The 18129-nt window shown below is 37.0% G+C and overlaps 1 protein-coding gene across 2 annotated transcripts in view; it reads right to left on the bottom strand.

Annotated features, from left to right (window-relative positions):
• The window catches only part of LOC149069499 (delta-sarcoglycan-like), a 148347-nt gene that overhangs the window by 68431 nt on the left and 61787 nt on the right, over positions 1 to 18129 (bottom strand). Inside the window, exon 2 of one of the 2 annotated variants that reach the window (XM_089249542.1) lies at positions 17765 to 17877. The exons of the other annotated variant lie outside the window; for it this stretch is intronic. Within the exon in view, the coding sequence (XP_089105668.1) occupies positions 17765 to 17783 (19 nt within the window). The 5' untranslated portion in view covers positions 17784 to 17877. The remainder of the gene's footprint in view (positions 1 to 17764; positions 17878 to 18129) is intronic. 2 annotated transcript variants of the gene reach the window in all.

Genomic DNA, 18129 nt, shown 5'->3' on the forward strand with positions numbered 1-18129 from the left:
TCTATGAATACCCCCCCCCCCCCCCCCCCGGGGATTATACTGATGCCCCAATGTAACGTACAGAGCATCGACATCATTGCAATAGACTAAGTCGTCTTCCTTGGAAAAAATGCTTTGGTCGAGGAGCAAAGCTTGGACACAGTTTGGTCAGAAATTCCCTATAAAGGGTGAAAGGGACTCGTAATTCCCTTGTTCCCATGGCTAGCACATGATCAGAGGTATCTCAAAAGAATCTTGATGTACTATATAGAATCTTGATACTATTCCATAATATTTAGTCAGATATGAGGCAAGTTTTAATATTCATAATACCCATTATTAGACTAAAAATGTTGATCTTCTAAGTATAGAGTATTCAGGCTGGTTAGGCTAACCCGCAACAATGGAAAATGCAATTGCTGAAAACTGGTGCCTGATGGACAATTTCTGACAACAGATTCAGAATGAGCATCGAAAAATACGTAAGAAACAGTACTCAGCGTCCAAAAAACAAAAACCTTGTTCACCAGTGTAATTAGAAAGAGTCCCGCTTCTAGACAGAGGCGTATTTACAATTGAAGAGTCATCTTCGCAACAGCCAGTTATTAAAGACCTTCGTATGTATAGCGGAGAGTGACGTCATCCTTTCAGTACGAGTTCATGTCCTTCGCGGGATCTGAATCCATACATGCCGAACAGATGGTACATTAACCTAGACACTAATGTAACAATAATGTAAGCTTTTCATTAAGAAAAGTGCATTAACTACATGGTTGCTAGTCAGTGTTTTTCCATTTGGAAACTTACTTAACGACAAATTAAACAAATTTGTGAAACATATTGGTATTGTGATAGATGAAGATAATGACATCTACGTTATTTGAATGATGATCATAGTATTGGAATAAAGACACCATAACACGAGAGAGAGAGAGAGAAACGCTCATTTTTTTCTTTTCCTTCGAAAATCTCGTCAAAAAATTCTTTTCTGGCAATATTTCAATGTCTAGCACGAGGATCTTAGAAGATGGAAGACGGAAAAATTCTTTCGATTTATGAAATTCGAGAGAAGAGAGAGAGAGAAATTCTCTCCCACAACGTCGTTCTGATAAGACGTCCGAACACTTTTGATTTATGCTAATGTAAGGCGATATCGTTGTGGAGAATAAGTGGGAAAAACTTGGAAATTTTTTCTTTATATTCCTTTTTATTATTATTTTTTTCTCTTCTTCTGGGAATCCTCCTTTACTCCCAAGCGAGACGAAGTGAGGTCGTTATTTTGGTGATTGGGACTCATATATGCGAGAAGCCCCCCCCCCGTATCAAAAAAAAAAAAAAAAAATCGAGATAGAGAGAAGTGTAGGAATCTTGTTGCGTCGATTGTCAAACTAGCTATTTTCTGTCCTCTGCCAACCTCCGCTTGTTAAAATGATTCCCTCATGCGTCTGGGAGAGAAAAAAGAAAAACCCAAATATCCATTCCCTTCAAGACGAAGCCCGGAAAAGAATCTCCTTCGATGGGAGTGAAATGGAGAAGCGCTCGAATTATTATTTTTGCCTCCCGTTCCGAACAGAATGGTCTCGGCCATCTAGGGATCGTGCGGCTTAAGATGTATAGTAATACGGAAAGAAAAATAGAGAAATCTGGTAGAAGTAGAGAATATCTACGAGTATAACATAAAAAAATAAATTGTAGATATGCCGTTGGGTGTATTTTATTATACGGGAACTTCGACGAATAATTTAAGCGTGGAATTTTTTATGGTGATTTTTCCGTAATATACGTATGCTTTTATGCAATGTATTGAGATAAGTCATATGAAACCATGATTTTAGCCGTAGATATTGAGAAAGAAATTAAATTGAAATTCATGAAAATTTAATTATGTTTCGGATATTGGTGAGAGAGAGAGAGAGAGACCCTTTGACTACTCATCATCATTTTTTTTAATAACGTGATCCTCACATATTCCTAAGGGATCAGCATGATCCGTCCAGCGAATTTGTTAGTGTTAGTAAACATCCATGCCCGAACCGGGATTCGAACCCAGACCTGCACAGTGAGAAGCTAGTTCCCTAACCAATTCTTCAACCATTTTCAATCCACTGCTGGAAAAACGTTTCTAAATTTTTCCATGTTATTCTGTCTGATGCTTCAGCCATCCAGTTGACTCCAGCTACTTTTCCGATCTCATCGATACATCTTGTGTGGCGACTCGTTCTCGGACGTTTAACACCACGCGGGTACCAACCAAGAATACTTGCGGTTCATTTGTTATCCTGTTTTCTTGCAAGAAGGCAGGACAACAGTCCTGTTCTTCTTTGACTACTCATGGGACAAATATGTTCTACTAAGATTTCAAAAATTACTAACTGGACAAGAATTGTTCGGATATAATTGTAATATATCCCAGTCGTGATCCAGACCAGTTGTTCATGTTTTACCTGTTACTCAGATGGTGCTGCAGTTACACTGCTGAAAACTATATATGTAATTTAATAATTTTTGTCTCACCACGGTCATTTTCTGAGGGCTAATTAGACCGGGACCTGCAACTCATTGCCGATTCCGAACGGCAGCCTTTTATATACTCATCGAGAGATTGGTGCACTAACCCCCACGGTGTGGTACCCCCTTGCGGTACCAATCATTTTTTTTTTTGGTCATGTCGCCTTTTCTGTTGTACCCCTGTATCAGTAAACTTCCTGACAAGGACGAACCGGGTATCGAACTCGCCACATCTCTAAACACCCATTGGTGAGTATCTTATTGACTTGGGCTACCGCGCCCGCATATATGTATACCGTCCCATCGTATGTATAACGTCACTGACTACGACTGGGACATATGTATCCCATTGTTGACTGCACGACTGTAACTGATCCGGGAGCCTGTTGAAAATTTGAAAATGGACTTACAACGCCGTTTAGTCATTTGCGACCTTTTTCTTCCCTTCAATAACAACGACTAGGAAAAGCCGTGTGTTTCAGCCTTTGTTCGAATACCACTTGATGAAAAAAATCCCAAACACCGAATTTGTTATACAGGGCGTTCTGTTAATGGACCGACAAATTCAGAGGGTTGTTAGTAGGCATTATTGTTATGGGCATCTTTTTCTCAGCCACCTCGTTGGCCATTTTGCCTGTTGTGGCGTTGTATTTGTATTTGCATAAGAGGAACAAAAATTGCAATGGAACATGGTGTCGCAAACCACGTTGAGGGAGTGAAAATCGTGAAAAACGCATGCAGGTTTCGACGTACCGCTGGAACGACAAAAAGTACAATAATAACTACAAAAATATTTATTTGTTAATTATTACTAGAGTTGTTGGAAGTGGCTGTCGATGACGTCATTGCACAGTCTACAACGACGTAAAAATGACGATTCCCGGACGCACTCGAAGACCGCCGTGGTGTGCATCCATCTGAACATCGAGTTCAGATGGAACCGTTCGTGAACTTGTCGACGGGGAATCGGCAAACCGTTGCAGCACGGATTCTTCCATTTGAGGAGTGGGGGCGTTGCGCGGTCTCCCTGCATCTCACGCTGTGCTGGGTGGAAGGTCTCGGGTCTCCCGTAGTAGTCGATCGATCATGGCGAAGGTAGTATCGTGCGGACAACTCCTCATCGAATATTGCTGTTGGTACATCCACTGCGCTAAGCGCCCATTGCCATCTGCTCGACCGTAAATCAGATGCATATCAGCGTATTCCTCGTTCGTGTAGTCAGCCATCACGTTGCTCATTGAATTAGACAACAAACTGCTGCACGTGCTTCAACCACAATAGCGCTTATTTACGTAGTCCGCAGCGCGTGATCCAACCCATCTCATGCGTTTCGCGATGCTGCTTACGTCAGATATGGTGAGCGAACGTACGAACGCATTCAGCGATCAACTGACATCCACCTTTCGTCTCCTCTGGACTCAGAGCCTGCATGTGTTTTTCGTGATTTTCACCCTCTCAACGTGATTTGCGACATCATGTTCCATTGTAGTTCCTCTTGATGCCTATTAACAACCCTCTGAGTTTGTCGGATCATTAACAGAACACCCTGTATGATCTATTTTGTCCATTTTCATAGTAAATGAGGTGAAAAAATAAAAATGAAAAATACGTAGTCAAATGGTTAAATATCGATTACAGAATTTACGCAGGGGCTCTTAACCTTTGGGTATTTGTATGGCTTCCGAGATGGGTCGTTCAAAGCTACTAACAGCCAGGGACTTATCCTTTAGTTATGGATCCCGCCCCAAACTTGGTAACAGCTCTCAAGAAAGGTCGTCCGAATTTACTTACACCTAAGGGTTTCTGAGCTAATGGGTTGCGACACAAATTTTATTCTCAAGACTTCCAAGATAGGCCGTAGAAAAATCCACATTCAACCAGGATATCTTGAGATATGTATGGGTAAAGGCCAAAACTTGACTCACAGGGGCTTCCGAGAAGGCTACGAATCTACTTACATGAAAGTGTTTTTGAGGGTCATGACTCTCTCTCTCTGTCAAACTTGATTCGCAGGGTTTCCGAGATGGGCTATACAAATTCACATATCCTCTTCTCTCTGACTACCTAAGGAACATATATGTGTTCAAAGGTTCTCGTGTTCACATATGTTTTCAATAGTTTCAAACGGCTCAGGTGTGAGTAGGTTACAGCCAGGGACTCTTGAGCTATGGTTCACTACCAAAACTTGATTTTCAGGGGTTCCTGGATGAGTCGTTTGAATCTACTTACAGTCTATTATGAAGTCACTCTTATTCTGTCACTCGTTTCACTAATTTGAAAAAACAAACGATCCCGTTGTCGATTTTACCATTGCACCTCCGCATCGGGAAAGGTTCTGACAAAGACGGATCAGGTATCGGACTCACTAACATTCAATAAACATCCTCCGATATTTTAGGTGAGCATCTTATCAACCTGGGCTACTACGCCCAATCAGAGTCTTATAAAATGCAGAGTGAACCATTATAATAGATGATTCCTGAATTTTCCTGTTACTGGCACTTACATGAGTTTTTGATTGTGATATTGACATCAGTGAAAGTACAATTGGTGATGTTGTTTTACCGCAGCTACGCCGGTAGAAGCTTTTAGAAAATTTCGGACACGGAATAAATTGAAGAAAGGTTCTGATCCAAAATTATGTGAATCATTTCGTACAGTGTCCTCTATCGGCAAATATTTGAGAAAAAAGTTGTATTCAAGGTGAAAAATACCCCTTCATATACGAATAACTTTTTCCTCAACCCGCAATGAAATATACCAATTCCTTCAGTTTTCATCAATTTATGGATCTTTGGGGCACCCTGTACGTATTTCTTATTGTACTCTCACTGGCTGATACGACTGATGCATGGGTTACATAGCACTGGAATGTTCATGGGGATACCTGAACAAATTCTTCTGAAACGGCAGTATACGTATGATCCACTCATTTCATTTCTTTGTGCCGTTTGAGTCTTCAGGAAGATGAATAAAAATTTCATTCACAAATACCAGCTACGCTCCGAATAAAATTTATTCAGGTTGCCTATTGTTTTGAAAATTCTTGATTGTTTTCCATTGAGAATGAAATAAATCGTACTTCACCGCAATTCTTGCGTCGGACACATCAATGGTAGGGGAAAAAATTGTGTCCTCTTCCCGCAAAGAGAGGGGGAAAAATATCGAGATGATTTTTATTTCTCCGCCATACGGCAAATATTAAGACTATATTTCTTGAGTTTAAGAGCCCGAGTGTCAAAAAAACCAGGAAGACTTTATATGGACGCTATTGCATTCCTCGATTCGCGGAGATGATCGCTCCAAGAGAAAAGATGGCCGTATTTTAGTGAAGTTGTTCAATAAAAAATTTCGGAAGAATTTTTCGATTTCTCCTTCCTATATCTTGTAATAATGTGTAACTAGTATTTTACTTACATGCGCACATAGATATTCGTATACACTTTGATCTCAGGCAATGAGCCGAGGAAGCGTAAAACCTAGAGATCCAAATCATATTGCTGCGATCCTCGAATTCTAGAGTTTTCTTGAAGATCAATATATATATATAAGTATTTCGGCTGCTTTGCAGTATGCAATATTAGCAGGATTTCGGCCCTGTGTTAAAGCAATCACCATACTTATTACAGTGTGAAGAAAGTATAACGATACTGAAAGGATCGGAGAAACGTATCGTTTATCATTCTAAGCTCTCAGATGGAATATACTAACGCTATATAGGAATTTCAATGCATATCGGTGGAGTTTTGGTGTATTTAGGGATTGTCTCTCTAAGGTAGAAACTTGGTTATTTTCCTTCGTACATAGATAGTTTTACATTACAGTTACAAAACTTTATACTGGTTATTACCAACATGTGCAATATCGATGCTGCACAAACAATTATAAGATCATGTAACATGATGTCTGGAAATAGTCGGAGGATGACTATAGAGTACATATTCAGTAAATTAAAGTGGCACTTCAACTCATTTTCTGCAGATGTCTCGTAGAAGATTTTGGACCTATGGGTAATTCTCGTACTACTATCCTTCTCCGAACAAGATCATGGCAAAGCCTCCCAGATGTACCTCTCCTAGTAGTATTTAGGAGGCTTTGATCATGGCCCGCCATTCAGTCTCAATGAAGAGATGTTAGCAGGTGGTGACAGAAGACCTGAGTCATGCTGGGAAATATGCGTGTATATATTGTGTTTGTTTCTGTGTAATGCTTGTTATAGTGATGCGATCAATTTTTGAGTGAAGTGTAATGATTAAATAATTGTACTGTTGTAGGTCTGTTGCTCTCTGTGGCGAGAAATTTTATTCAGGAGATCAGCTCTCACGAATCGATCTTCAGAACCACAGAAAACGAACTTCATATTATTGTCCGATAGTGTAAGCCGGAAAAAGAGAGAAATTTTATTCTCTTCAATCTAATCTTGTTTCTATTTTGCAGACCGATCAGATTAAGTGAACAGACCGGCCTAAAGGGGAGAAATTTAGAAGGGGAGAAGGAATCGAAGAAAAAATAAATAGGAGGAAAATTTTGCGAACCTTCTAACTCATTATATTTTACCTCCTGCTGCCACCTAGAATATAAAAACAAAACTACTTGTTATATTTGTTCAAGTAAAATTAGTTGGAGGTTTTAAACTAGAATGCATCACGAAAATGAGTAGTATATGGTATGATAACATATATTTTTTGTGTTTGAAATACGCACAGACTGGCGTAAGTTTTGTGTTATAATATCTGTTATTAGCTTTTATAGACATTTTTGACACATACCAAAAAGAAAAAAAAAGATTATACCACTAATGAAACAAAAACAACCGAATTGCTATAATTATTCAAATGAAAGTTACTGTTTTCCTTAAACCGGTCTGCAGGATGAAAATAAATAGTACTTGATATGATAATATATATAGTATTTTTATGTTACATATCGCTGTAAATTTTATGTGCCACAATACCGGCTACTGTTCGCCAGGAAATAATTCGGCGGTGAATATACAATGTAGTAACCGGTTTCTCGGTAAAGAAGCATAAAATGAGTAATATATGATATCATAAAAATTACTATTTATATTCAAGCTGCATACCACTATAAAATCAACATCTAATTTTACTTGGATAATTTATAACAAATAGCTATGTTCTCATTTAGTAGATGACAATAGGGGGGTCCAAGAGCAAAAACATTTCTGTATATTTCAATCAATATTTATACAACTTTCTCTACTATATGAAAATTTTTGGAACGGGAGAGCGAATAAAAAATTCGAACTCGTCCACCAATGTTTTTTTTTAGGCAACATAATTCATCATTATCTAACATTTGCATTTTATTCACATCAATATGTGCATTTTCATTATCTCTTGTATTTGATTAAGTTCCCGAGCAGATATGCCTGGTACATTCAGCCGGAATTCTCATTTCTTCTTGACTTTCACCATCATTTGATGGTGTGAAATTACTCTTAGATTTTCATCATTCCATGCCATGATGCTCATACCCACTAAGACCTCAAACTGTACTTAATTCGCAGAGCGATGAGGAACCGGTGTATGAGCGATTGCAGCTTCATCTGTTTCACATGTCTACCCGAGATACGAATCAAGGGACAAATGCGAGCCGATCTGTCAGTTAATAAATTCTCGCCCCACAGAGCAACAGGACTACAAATATTCAATCATTTCATTGGTGTCATAATTTCAATCATTTCAAAATTGGCGGCAGATGGCAGCGCTACACATAATAAGCGTTAAACAGAAACAAACTTCACATTATGTTCACAACACGTACATGGACATTCCGGCATGTAAAAATTCTGTAGAAAAATGTATACGAGGTGCATGTGCGGTTAAGTAGTAGTAACACTTCATAACCACGTAACACGCATTTCTCAGAAACTAACTTCACGTTAAGTTCTCAACACATACATGCACATTCCGATATGTACCCATTCATCAGATATTACATAAAGGAATATGGACGCATGTGCTGCTTAGTAATAGTAGTAGTCTAACAGGAAGACCTTGAAACCCTTCAACGCAGTTTCACCAGCCCAAGTTATCGAAAGAAAATAACTTTTACTTTCTTTAGGAAGTCATTATTCATTCCCAAATGCAATGTTTAGATTATCCCGATTTCCAGAATACACAAAAAATAGAAGACATAAGTCTGTACGCAATGGATTCATTGACACCTTACAAACACACACACACACATCACATTAGAAAAAGATTGCGAATTCAGTATTGTACTCAAGGAATACCTGAGGCGTTATGAATATCAGAGATAACATAAAAACTCCCCGTTTACTTGTTCCTTTTTTTCAAGACACCAGAAATATATGAAACTATTCGAGCAGATCACGCCATGAAAAAAGAACATTCTGCTGATCAATGTGTATCAACACGACCGACGGCCATGAAATATCACCCCATGGTCATTATTATATTTTTTTCTCGGGTGCCAAAACAAAAAGTATTCCAGGTTTTTATCTGTAGCATTTAAGCACGTATGTGATGTGTATTGTTTCCAGAATATAATCATAACGCGCCAAAGACTCGGCTCGTACTCGATGCACGCTTTATAAATCTGCTGCCGCTGTTTTACACGCACCCTTACCGTCAATATTCACGCTCTTGACTTGAAGTCGGTCCAAGTAAGAGGAGGCATGGCGATATACCCATTTTCCAGGAAAGGAACCTATATAACCGGGGGTGTATGCGGATGCATAGGGAGCTAGGCTAGTCTAGCTGTTCCGTTCGTTCTGGTCCATAAGAAGAGAATTTTAGTTTTCTGGAGCAAGTGTAACTCCTGCGAGGGGATTTGTTTTATTGCCGTAAGTGTCGGGGAGCTTCGGTCCAATGCTTTCGACGCTTGATGGTCTGGAATGTATGCAGCAGCAGCAGCAGCAGCGACATACATAGCGGATATGCTATGTATTTCGATATCGCTCCCGGATGTAATGTCATGGCGCACCCGAATACTAGCAATTTCGCTTCCTTCCCTTCCAATACATATTTTTTGCCTAAGAGTTATAAAGAGTAAGACATTTATGACTCTCCCATAATGTATGGGGATATATCTGAATATTAATGATTCGTTAAAATCGTCGGATAGAAGATAAAAATAAAAAAAAAGAGGCACGTCGTTATATATGTGTGCTTTCCAGGAATAAATAGTCGAATGGGTTAAAGGATAGAGAATGGTAGTATTCAAATACACGGCAAGCCCTTGTCGAAGTTGGGTAGATTAATGTGGCGAATCATCGATACTCTTTTCATCCGAAATGAAGTTGTAAAGGTTCTCATTCAAAGTGGAATGAGCACGTGATTACTGAAATACTTGATGAAATCGGTATATGTAAACGGGAGAAAAATATCCATTTAGTATGAAGTTTTTTTAAATTTTTAATGTTTCGTGTTTGATCCTTCCGTAGTAATTTAACACAAGGATTCGAAGATATTCATTATTTTATTCATTAAGGTGACTTCCTTGCTTCCAGGTACTTTTTTGAAGAAAAAAAAGGTCAGTTTGGATGAAACAAATATGGTTCTGGTTTGGATATAGTACAGGATTCATAAAATAAATATCATTTCATGAATACTTTTGCAAAAAAAATAATGTGTAAATGTGTAAAATAAGATGTAAAATTTACATATTTACACATTCTTTGTTGAAAGTACTTGATATTTGCAATTCCAATTAAGGTAAATCAAACAGTTTTGAACATTAGTTTTTAGTTCGTTGCACAGCCAGAACTGTTTGAAATACATTTGGAAAGTTTCGTAGAGATGTTTTGAAAAATGCTTGCGAAATGAAGTTTTTTGTGAAGTGAAAAAGCAAAAAACACAAATCTTCAAAAAACGCATTGGAAGATTTAATTTTCAGACTAAGACCGGAAATAATAAAAGTTTGATAAAAGTTCTTTATCAAATTTGCAAAATGCAACCGATAAACGTATCGGTTACGTTAGAGCCAATGTAATGTATAGGCTCATTGATTAATTTTTTTTTGAAGTTTCATAGAACTTTTATAGAGTAATTCTGTCCCAAGAGGGCATTAAATTCGTTTCACTTAACCCTTGACAACTAAACTTAAATCAGTGTTACTCAGTAGTCTTTGAGACTAGCAGTCTCTTAGGCGGATATTTATTTATCTAGGGGTTATTATCCAGGGTTAAGAGAAATACGATAAACATGTTGGGGTAAATCGAGAAGCTATCCATTCTTAGAATAAGATAACCATAATATTCTTTATGGGCATTGCATCATGTGTATATATTGTTTATAATTTTTGTGATTGTGTTTTTAATTGGGTTGCTGTATTTTTGAAATATATTACATCCATATTTGTTATGGGCATCTTTTTCTCAGCCACCTCGTTGGGCATTTTGCCTGTTGTGGCCTTGTATTTGTATTTGTATAATTGGCAATAACTTTGCTTCAGTTATTGGAGGAAAAAGATTAAGTTTTTGGGGATAAAATGAGATAGTCCCAAAAAAACTCGTTAAAAAGAGTTTTTTGGGGATACTAGATTAATTGTAATTTCGAATAAACGCATAAAGCAGTTTAATTTTAATCTGTCGCCTGTCTTCAAATAAGGGTTTGTAAACGAGAGAAAAAATATCCATTTACTTTAGTTGTTTTTTTATTTCACTGTTTCGTGTTTGGGGTGATTCCACAATATCTTGCATTTCATATACCTCTGAATATCATTTTTAATTTGCGTTTTTAATTTTATGGCCATTTTCATCTTGCGACTAAACTTTTAGAACGGACTATAGATTTACCCTCCCCCCATAATGTCAAAGACAAAGTTACGCCACACGTATACGGACATCGAGGAATTACAGACACAAATCAAGAAAGTGATCAAGAGACTCTTCCGCAATCAATGGTAGAAGAGTGGGTTGAAATGGAGTACCACGTTCGGATGCAACCGAACTTACGAAAGGTGTTCATATTGGAATTTTGGTAGTATCACGTAACGAAACCTGCAGTAATCATTAAGTATGCGCTGCTTGTGTTACATTTTATACGTTATTCTCAGTTTTATTTGAAACAGTACCGGCTGTGTGAGTGAAATTTTTTTTTTCTCAGATTTATAAACAGAAAAAAAAGAGGGGAAAAAAACTTCATAAAATGGTAAGTGTCTCGTTGCAAACCACATCTTTTATGTGAATTGGTTTGGGTTTTTGTCAATTTTCAAATTGTATCTAGTGCTTCTCGCCCACACTGTACAATTTAAGAATAAAAAATTCTAATCGAAACTGGATAATTATCGATTACAAAATGCTGTATTTTTCACACCAGGTGCGATTTTCCACAGCGTCGAAAGATGGTGAGCGTAGCTTTTGAAGCTATAACTGAAACACAAAAGATGCGGGAAAATATCAGACGTGGGGGGAAATACGGTATATTAGAAACGATGAATTCAGAAAAGAAAAAAAAAGAATCTCCCAAACAGCATCGAAGAAGAAATTCTCAGGAAACAGTATTGCATGTTAGATGGTTGTCTATAACATTTCCATATACGTTATTCGGTCTATGAAAGTAGGCTAAAAGTGGTGCAACGGATACTATGACATAGTACATATATTGTTGAACATAAAAGAATGTATCCGACTATACGGAAGAATTTTCTTGATCGGCGTAAAATAGCAATATCTTGGACTTGTTAGGATGCGTTAACAGAGAGTATTTGAGTTTGTCGCTTCTCCAGTTTTCGTTGGAAAAAAAAACCACTTCTCTCCTTATTTTCAGAAAATACTTTGTTTTTCCCAACTGGCGAATGCGCTACATACATATCACCGAAATCGTAGGATACAGACGGAGGAAAAAAAGAAACAACTGTAAATGGAAGTGTCAAGAATATTTCAGAGCTTTCCACCCGAGACACATTCTGCGCTCGTTTTATGGCAGATGCTTCATCTATTCCTTTTTTATTGCTGTCTTACTAGTTCTCAGCGACGTTTAACTAGCAAAATATTCTTCAATTCAGTTTTATAAAGGTATAAAAGTTTATTAAATCTATTTTATAATAAAGCTATGCAGTCGTACCTCAAGATACTATTTCAAAATTATTATTAAGAGAAACCCATATTGACAATGAAAGTATGATATTAAGACAATCTTAACTTTGATATGTTTCAAAATGAGATAACACTATAGGCACTTGGTACTTAGATTCTACCCTAATTGAAATTTTCATAATAAGGATAATAATTTTCTTAGAAGAAACCGGATTTATAAATCCTAATATATTAGTATCATTAGACATTATAATATTTTTAGTGAAGATCTTTCAGCATTAGTATGATAACTCATTATATTCATTGCATTATAAATTAATAGAATATCTCAAATTAATATTTTTGAGATATAAGGGTCTCTCTCATAAATTTGCGAATAGTTTAAAAATTCGTAAAAACTGAAGAAATCGGTATATTTGATTTGAGATATTCTCACGAAAGGGATTTTTCGCACATACAATTCCCCCCCCCCCCACACACACACAAATTAGTTCAAATTTTGGTCGATAGAGGGCACTGCAAGACAGAAAATCACAGAATTTGGAACCTGAACCTTTCTTCAACGTCTTCGGTGTATAAAACGTTCATGAAACTTCAGGCGGCAATGTGTGAGCTGAAACAACTTCACCAATAGTGTTTTTCCCCACCAGTGTCATCTGCCAACAACACAATGGAAACCTGATGTATAAGCGCCAGTAACAGAGAAAAGTTCAGAAACGATCAGTATAAATCGTACACCCTGCATTTTATAGGACGCAATCTGTTAGGTAGCCCAGCACCTCCTAGATTTAGAAGGCATCCGTACGGGTTGGAAGTTCATCTCAATGACAAGAGAGTAGTTTGGTAAGACTTTCTAGCAAGTTTGCCACATTTTGAACCACAGCATTCCATTTCATTTCTTCATATTTTGGCGTAGAATCATTCAGGTTGGCTCAAAAATACCGCACGGTGATTGGATGTGGGACATATAAATCACCAACTCTGTGCCCGATCATTTTTTTTTTACGAACAACGATGATGCAAGTACGTGCAGCGGAATTTTTTTTCTCTGAATATTCTGAGTGAGGATGGACTACTTGAGTGACGTTACGAACAGCGTGCGGATGCCTTTTATTTCTCAAGAAGCTGGGTAGACACACTTTGTTCTAGACTCTGCTCCAAATCTAGGCTGGAGAGGATGCCAACAACGGGATAAGTGCGGTGGCAGAGTCCTGGCCGTTCATTCATTCATTGCTCACAACCAGGATGAACTCGCTTGGATAAACTAACCTGTACATTACTCGCCAGTAGAGACACATATATCTCGAGACACTTATATCTTTAATACACGAAATAAATTTTTACAAAAATAATTCTATAAAGATTAGAATGAGAAATGATTTTCAGAAAATTGATAAGGATAAGAATAAAATGATTTTAAACATCACCATTAAAGTCTCACTCACGAAATTTTTAAATACTTAAAAAAATCAATTCATTAACTGCCCTATAATTTGAAATAATTTTTTCAATATTCAAAGTGTATGTGTATGTTCATGATTCGAGCGTAATGATTATAAATTGATTTGATTCTCATTAAAATAATCATGGAAGCTATTATTTCGGGATTTTAAATTGTGGTCACTGAGTGATTTTCTTTTTTTCCAACTTTATTAAATTAAAATAATTAATATATAATAATTTATTAGCAAAAATGAGAAGAAATGAAAAAAATTCAAGCTTTGAAAGAAAGAAGTTACAATGTTTTTCCACCAAAAAATAGAAGGTTATCTCTTTTTTAACAAAAATAAAAAAAATCATTTTTTTTGTTCTTAGCTTTATCCGTGAATCGATTTTTTGATCGTGACCCATCGTTATCAATTTCAGAACCGGGCAGGATCTCGATGAAAATTAAAATTTCCCTTGATGTACCCACCATCGATCTTGCGCGACCCGCCGCCGACTTCCCTCGAATCTTTCGTTCATATCTTAGTTAAGCGCGCGGTTGATCGGGATATCAAAATTATGGATGTTCTGTGCCAGAGGTAATTACTCGGCAATGAGTTTTACTCCACCCTCCACCTTTTACCAGTAATAACCTCGGTTGGCCGAAGAGAAGCACTTACTTCTTTTTCCCTTAATCGACGGTGAAATTAACCCAAACCCACCACTTACTCACTTACTACTACTGCTACGAAAGAGCTACTTACGCCTATGCTATTATAAATTGTTACGTTTATTTCTCAAGTCAACGCAATGGTATTTTTTAAAAAGGGGAAAAAATAATTTATCTCCGTAATTGTCAACATTTCGGTTCGATTTGTACAAAAGATTTGATGATTCGTACATTGCCTTTGCGACAAAGGTGTTCCAGTTTCTCATCTTGTTTATCATCTTCTAAATTCAACCAGTTAACCTTCTCAGTGGTATTGATGACATATCTCGTCTCTATTACCCTTTAAGCGGTTTTTAAAATTTCTCTGATCTGCATTATAACTGCTGCAATGTAAATCTCTGAACTCTCTGCAAAATGCCGCACCTTATTTCAAGAAGAATATTTTTGCAACTTTGCGCAGTTGATAGCGCTTTCCCTCAACTCCGGGAATAATGATAAAACAATAACCGAGGAAGAGAAATACTCCGGCTTTGCCTATTATTATGGCTTTTCTATTACCTATGCACTGTACGCATATTCTTATACTACCCCGAAGAACACCATCTCTTTTCTTCTGGTATCAAACTTTGAAGAAATGCTGACTCCGCGCACTGGCAGTTGATCTGACAGATTATGGTGTGGAAAACACAATATCCGAAGAAGAAAATTTACAGTGGTAATCTGGGCTCGGCATTGCCGAAATATGAGGATTTTAAGGAGGTGAGATATCTTGTAATTGCCAAACTAAAAGGATCAAGTTAAGCGAAATATCTCGTTAATATCGTTGTAAGGGTTAAAAGTGTCTTATTTTATCACTTAAAAAGCCCAGATATTTTGTAAAGCTGATATTTTGCAAATCCTTCTAATTTGCACCTGCTGAAAATCGGAAGAAATCCTAATTCATTAAAGAAGATATGCTATTTAAAAAAGGGGGGTTAGTGATTTCTACTATGTGTCGTGGAAAGGATTAAGATCCTTAATCCTCCACGCCCTTTATTCTTTTAGGATTAAAACGGAGGAAAAATTTACTCGCAAAGTTTCATTTAAATACCTTACCCGCGGGCCGGTATTAACATCGGACCAAATTATTTTTTAAGGGTGAGTAAATAGAACAACTCTTTGTCATAAAATGAAAGTAATTTTTTAAACCACCATTAATGTACCATCTCCTCATCCTTAACAAGAAACCTTATAGATACAATTGCATCCTCATCCTTAAAGAGCACTTAAACCGTAAGTCACCTGAATTTTTTTTTCATTCCTAGGTACAGTCTGAAAAAAAGGTTAAAACTTTATTCTCATTGAAGACGAGGGTGGTACAGCCCTAAAACGTTTATAGTCCTCAACTAAGGACAAAAACAGAATTTTCTTTTTAAATTTTAATTGCGTTATGAGCCAGGGGGTCCATGAGCTTGAATAAAAAATAATCAACTCATTGTTTCTACACATTGCTTCATATTAAATATTATTCTGCAAATTGGCATATGGCCTCAATTTTATTGGCACAAAGGATCCGCGGAAAACAAAAAGGAATCATGTACCCCTATTGAGAACAAAGGATCTAAAACATGAGTTGGAGTCCTCTCAAAAATCGCAAACCCTCGTTTCGCGAGTCCATTACAGCAAACGAACGGATTCGACCTAAGGACTGTGATGGGATTGAATTCATAATTTATAAACTATATTGTATTTCTTTAATTTTAATTATTAAAAAGAGTTATTGAATAAAAATTTGAATGGAGTTGAAAAAAAGGCTTTTGTCACTTCCTTTAGCCCTATAAAGAGACTTCAGACCTTTAGAGAGACACCTTAGACCTCTAAGACTTCCCTTAGACAGTTCTTATACAGTATGATTTACATTCGCTATTCCCAAAATGCGCCGCGTAAGCATACATTATTACTGAACACGGTCCTACTCCTATACAGGGTGGCTATGAATAACAATCACCAAATTAAACTAAGGCATCTGGAGCTGATTGCAAGCAAACCATGAAATATTATAGGCCTACACATGCACTTTAGATGATACAAGAGAAATTCAGAGAAAGACAAAAGTTGCGTTTTCATCACAAGGTGCAAATTGTAAAGTGTTGCTGTAATTATAAATTACGAAGTGCTGTAATGAAGAAAATGGCACGAGCGCAAAATTTTGTAATTTCGATTTGGCATCATAGAATAAATTCTTGTCCGTTTGTCATGTCATTTATCATCAGAGTGCCGAATTCACATCACGTGGAGGAAATTTGAAACAATTCTTTCCCAGTTCTTTTCCCATCGAAAATTAGGGCACGTACTGCTAATCTGAACAGCATATATGCACAAAATTCCATTTGCATCGGTGTACCGTCATGAGTGATTACCGTCAGTTTAATTATAGGAAATCTGTGCATCCAGTTGGAAAAGCGTTTGCTGCACCTGGGTTTGAGACGTCTGCCTTGAACGGATTCCATTTAATAAGATTTGAAAGTTCAAAAATTTTCTTTGGAAACTGTAAAAATCATTGTGATTTACCCTCTCAAATTAATTATTCATATTTGAACATTCATGAGCTAAAACTTCACTTCAACTGTAACTGTCTCAAAAAAAAATTCCTTTGGAATATATCTCCATTCCCCAAAATTCCATGAAAATATAAATTTATAAAAAAAAAATTTGATACTCTCATTCCTTTTCTTTAAATAAAAATTTTTCCAAGTGAAAAACGTAATTATTTTGATGGTCTCCCGCTAGTAATTTTAGAGCTATCAAAAATTCATTTTCAGTGACATGAAAATCGACGCGAACCACTGAAACGACCCATTCCACCTTTCAAATAATAAAACAATGAGTTCTTAAAAGTTCTAAATTTAGAAAAGAAGCATGTTCCCGTGGTTAACTGTAAACTTAATCTCACAAGGGTTTTCCCTCACAACTGGATAACCGTCTCACAGCAACCAACGTCTAAAATTCAATTAAAATCAAATACTCTGAGACCAAAAAAAAGGGGGGACTCTAAAAAGTATATTACTTTAGGTACTTGTTTTGAGGATTTAAGGGAAAATTTAAAGGGAAAAAAGTAAATTATATGTGTACAGATATCAGTATATAATGTGTGAGAGAGAGAGAGAGAGATTTACCTCGTCGCTCGGTAATCATTTGCTCGAGCGATTATCTTTTCTCTCCTCTTGTCGGTTGATGCCTCACGGATAAACAAGAGAGACAGACGGACAAGGCTGTCATCAAGATTATCCTAGAAGAAAACCAAGACAATATATAAAGAGAGAAAAGCAAAAAGAGGAATTCACCCCAATTCGGGAAAACGTCAGTTTTTCCTGAAGGTGCAATAAATCGCGCTTGGATGCCTACATATGAGGATGAAAGTGCGTTTTGTGTATTTTCCACACGAATTAGATTAAATAAACCGTTCGCGTGGTATTATTCTGTTGAAGACAAGCATGAAATTAACGCCGGGATGTCTGTTCGTACATACGGCAGATGTGTT

This window comes from Pholcus phalangioides, unplaced genomic scaffold, assembly GCF_987345545.1.
Source record: "Pholcus phalangioides strain wild (caught in Gottingen) unplaced genomic scaffold, Ppha-v1.0 ptg000022l_1, whole genome shotgun sequence".
NCBI lineage: Eukaryota > Metazoa > Arthropoda > Arachnida > Araneae > Pholcidae > Pholcus > Pholcus phalangioides.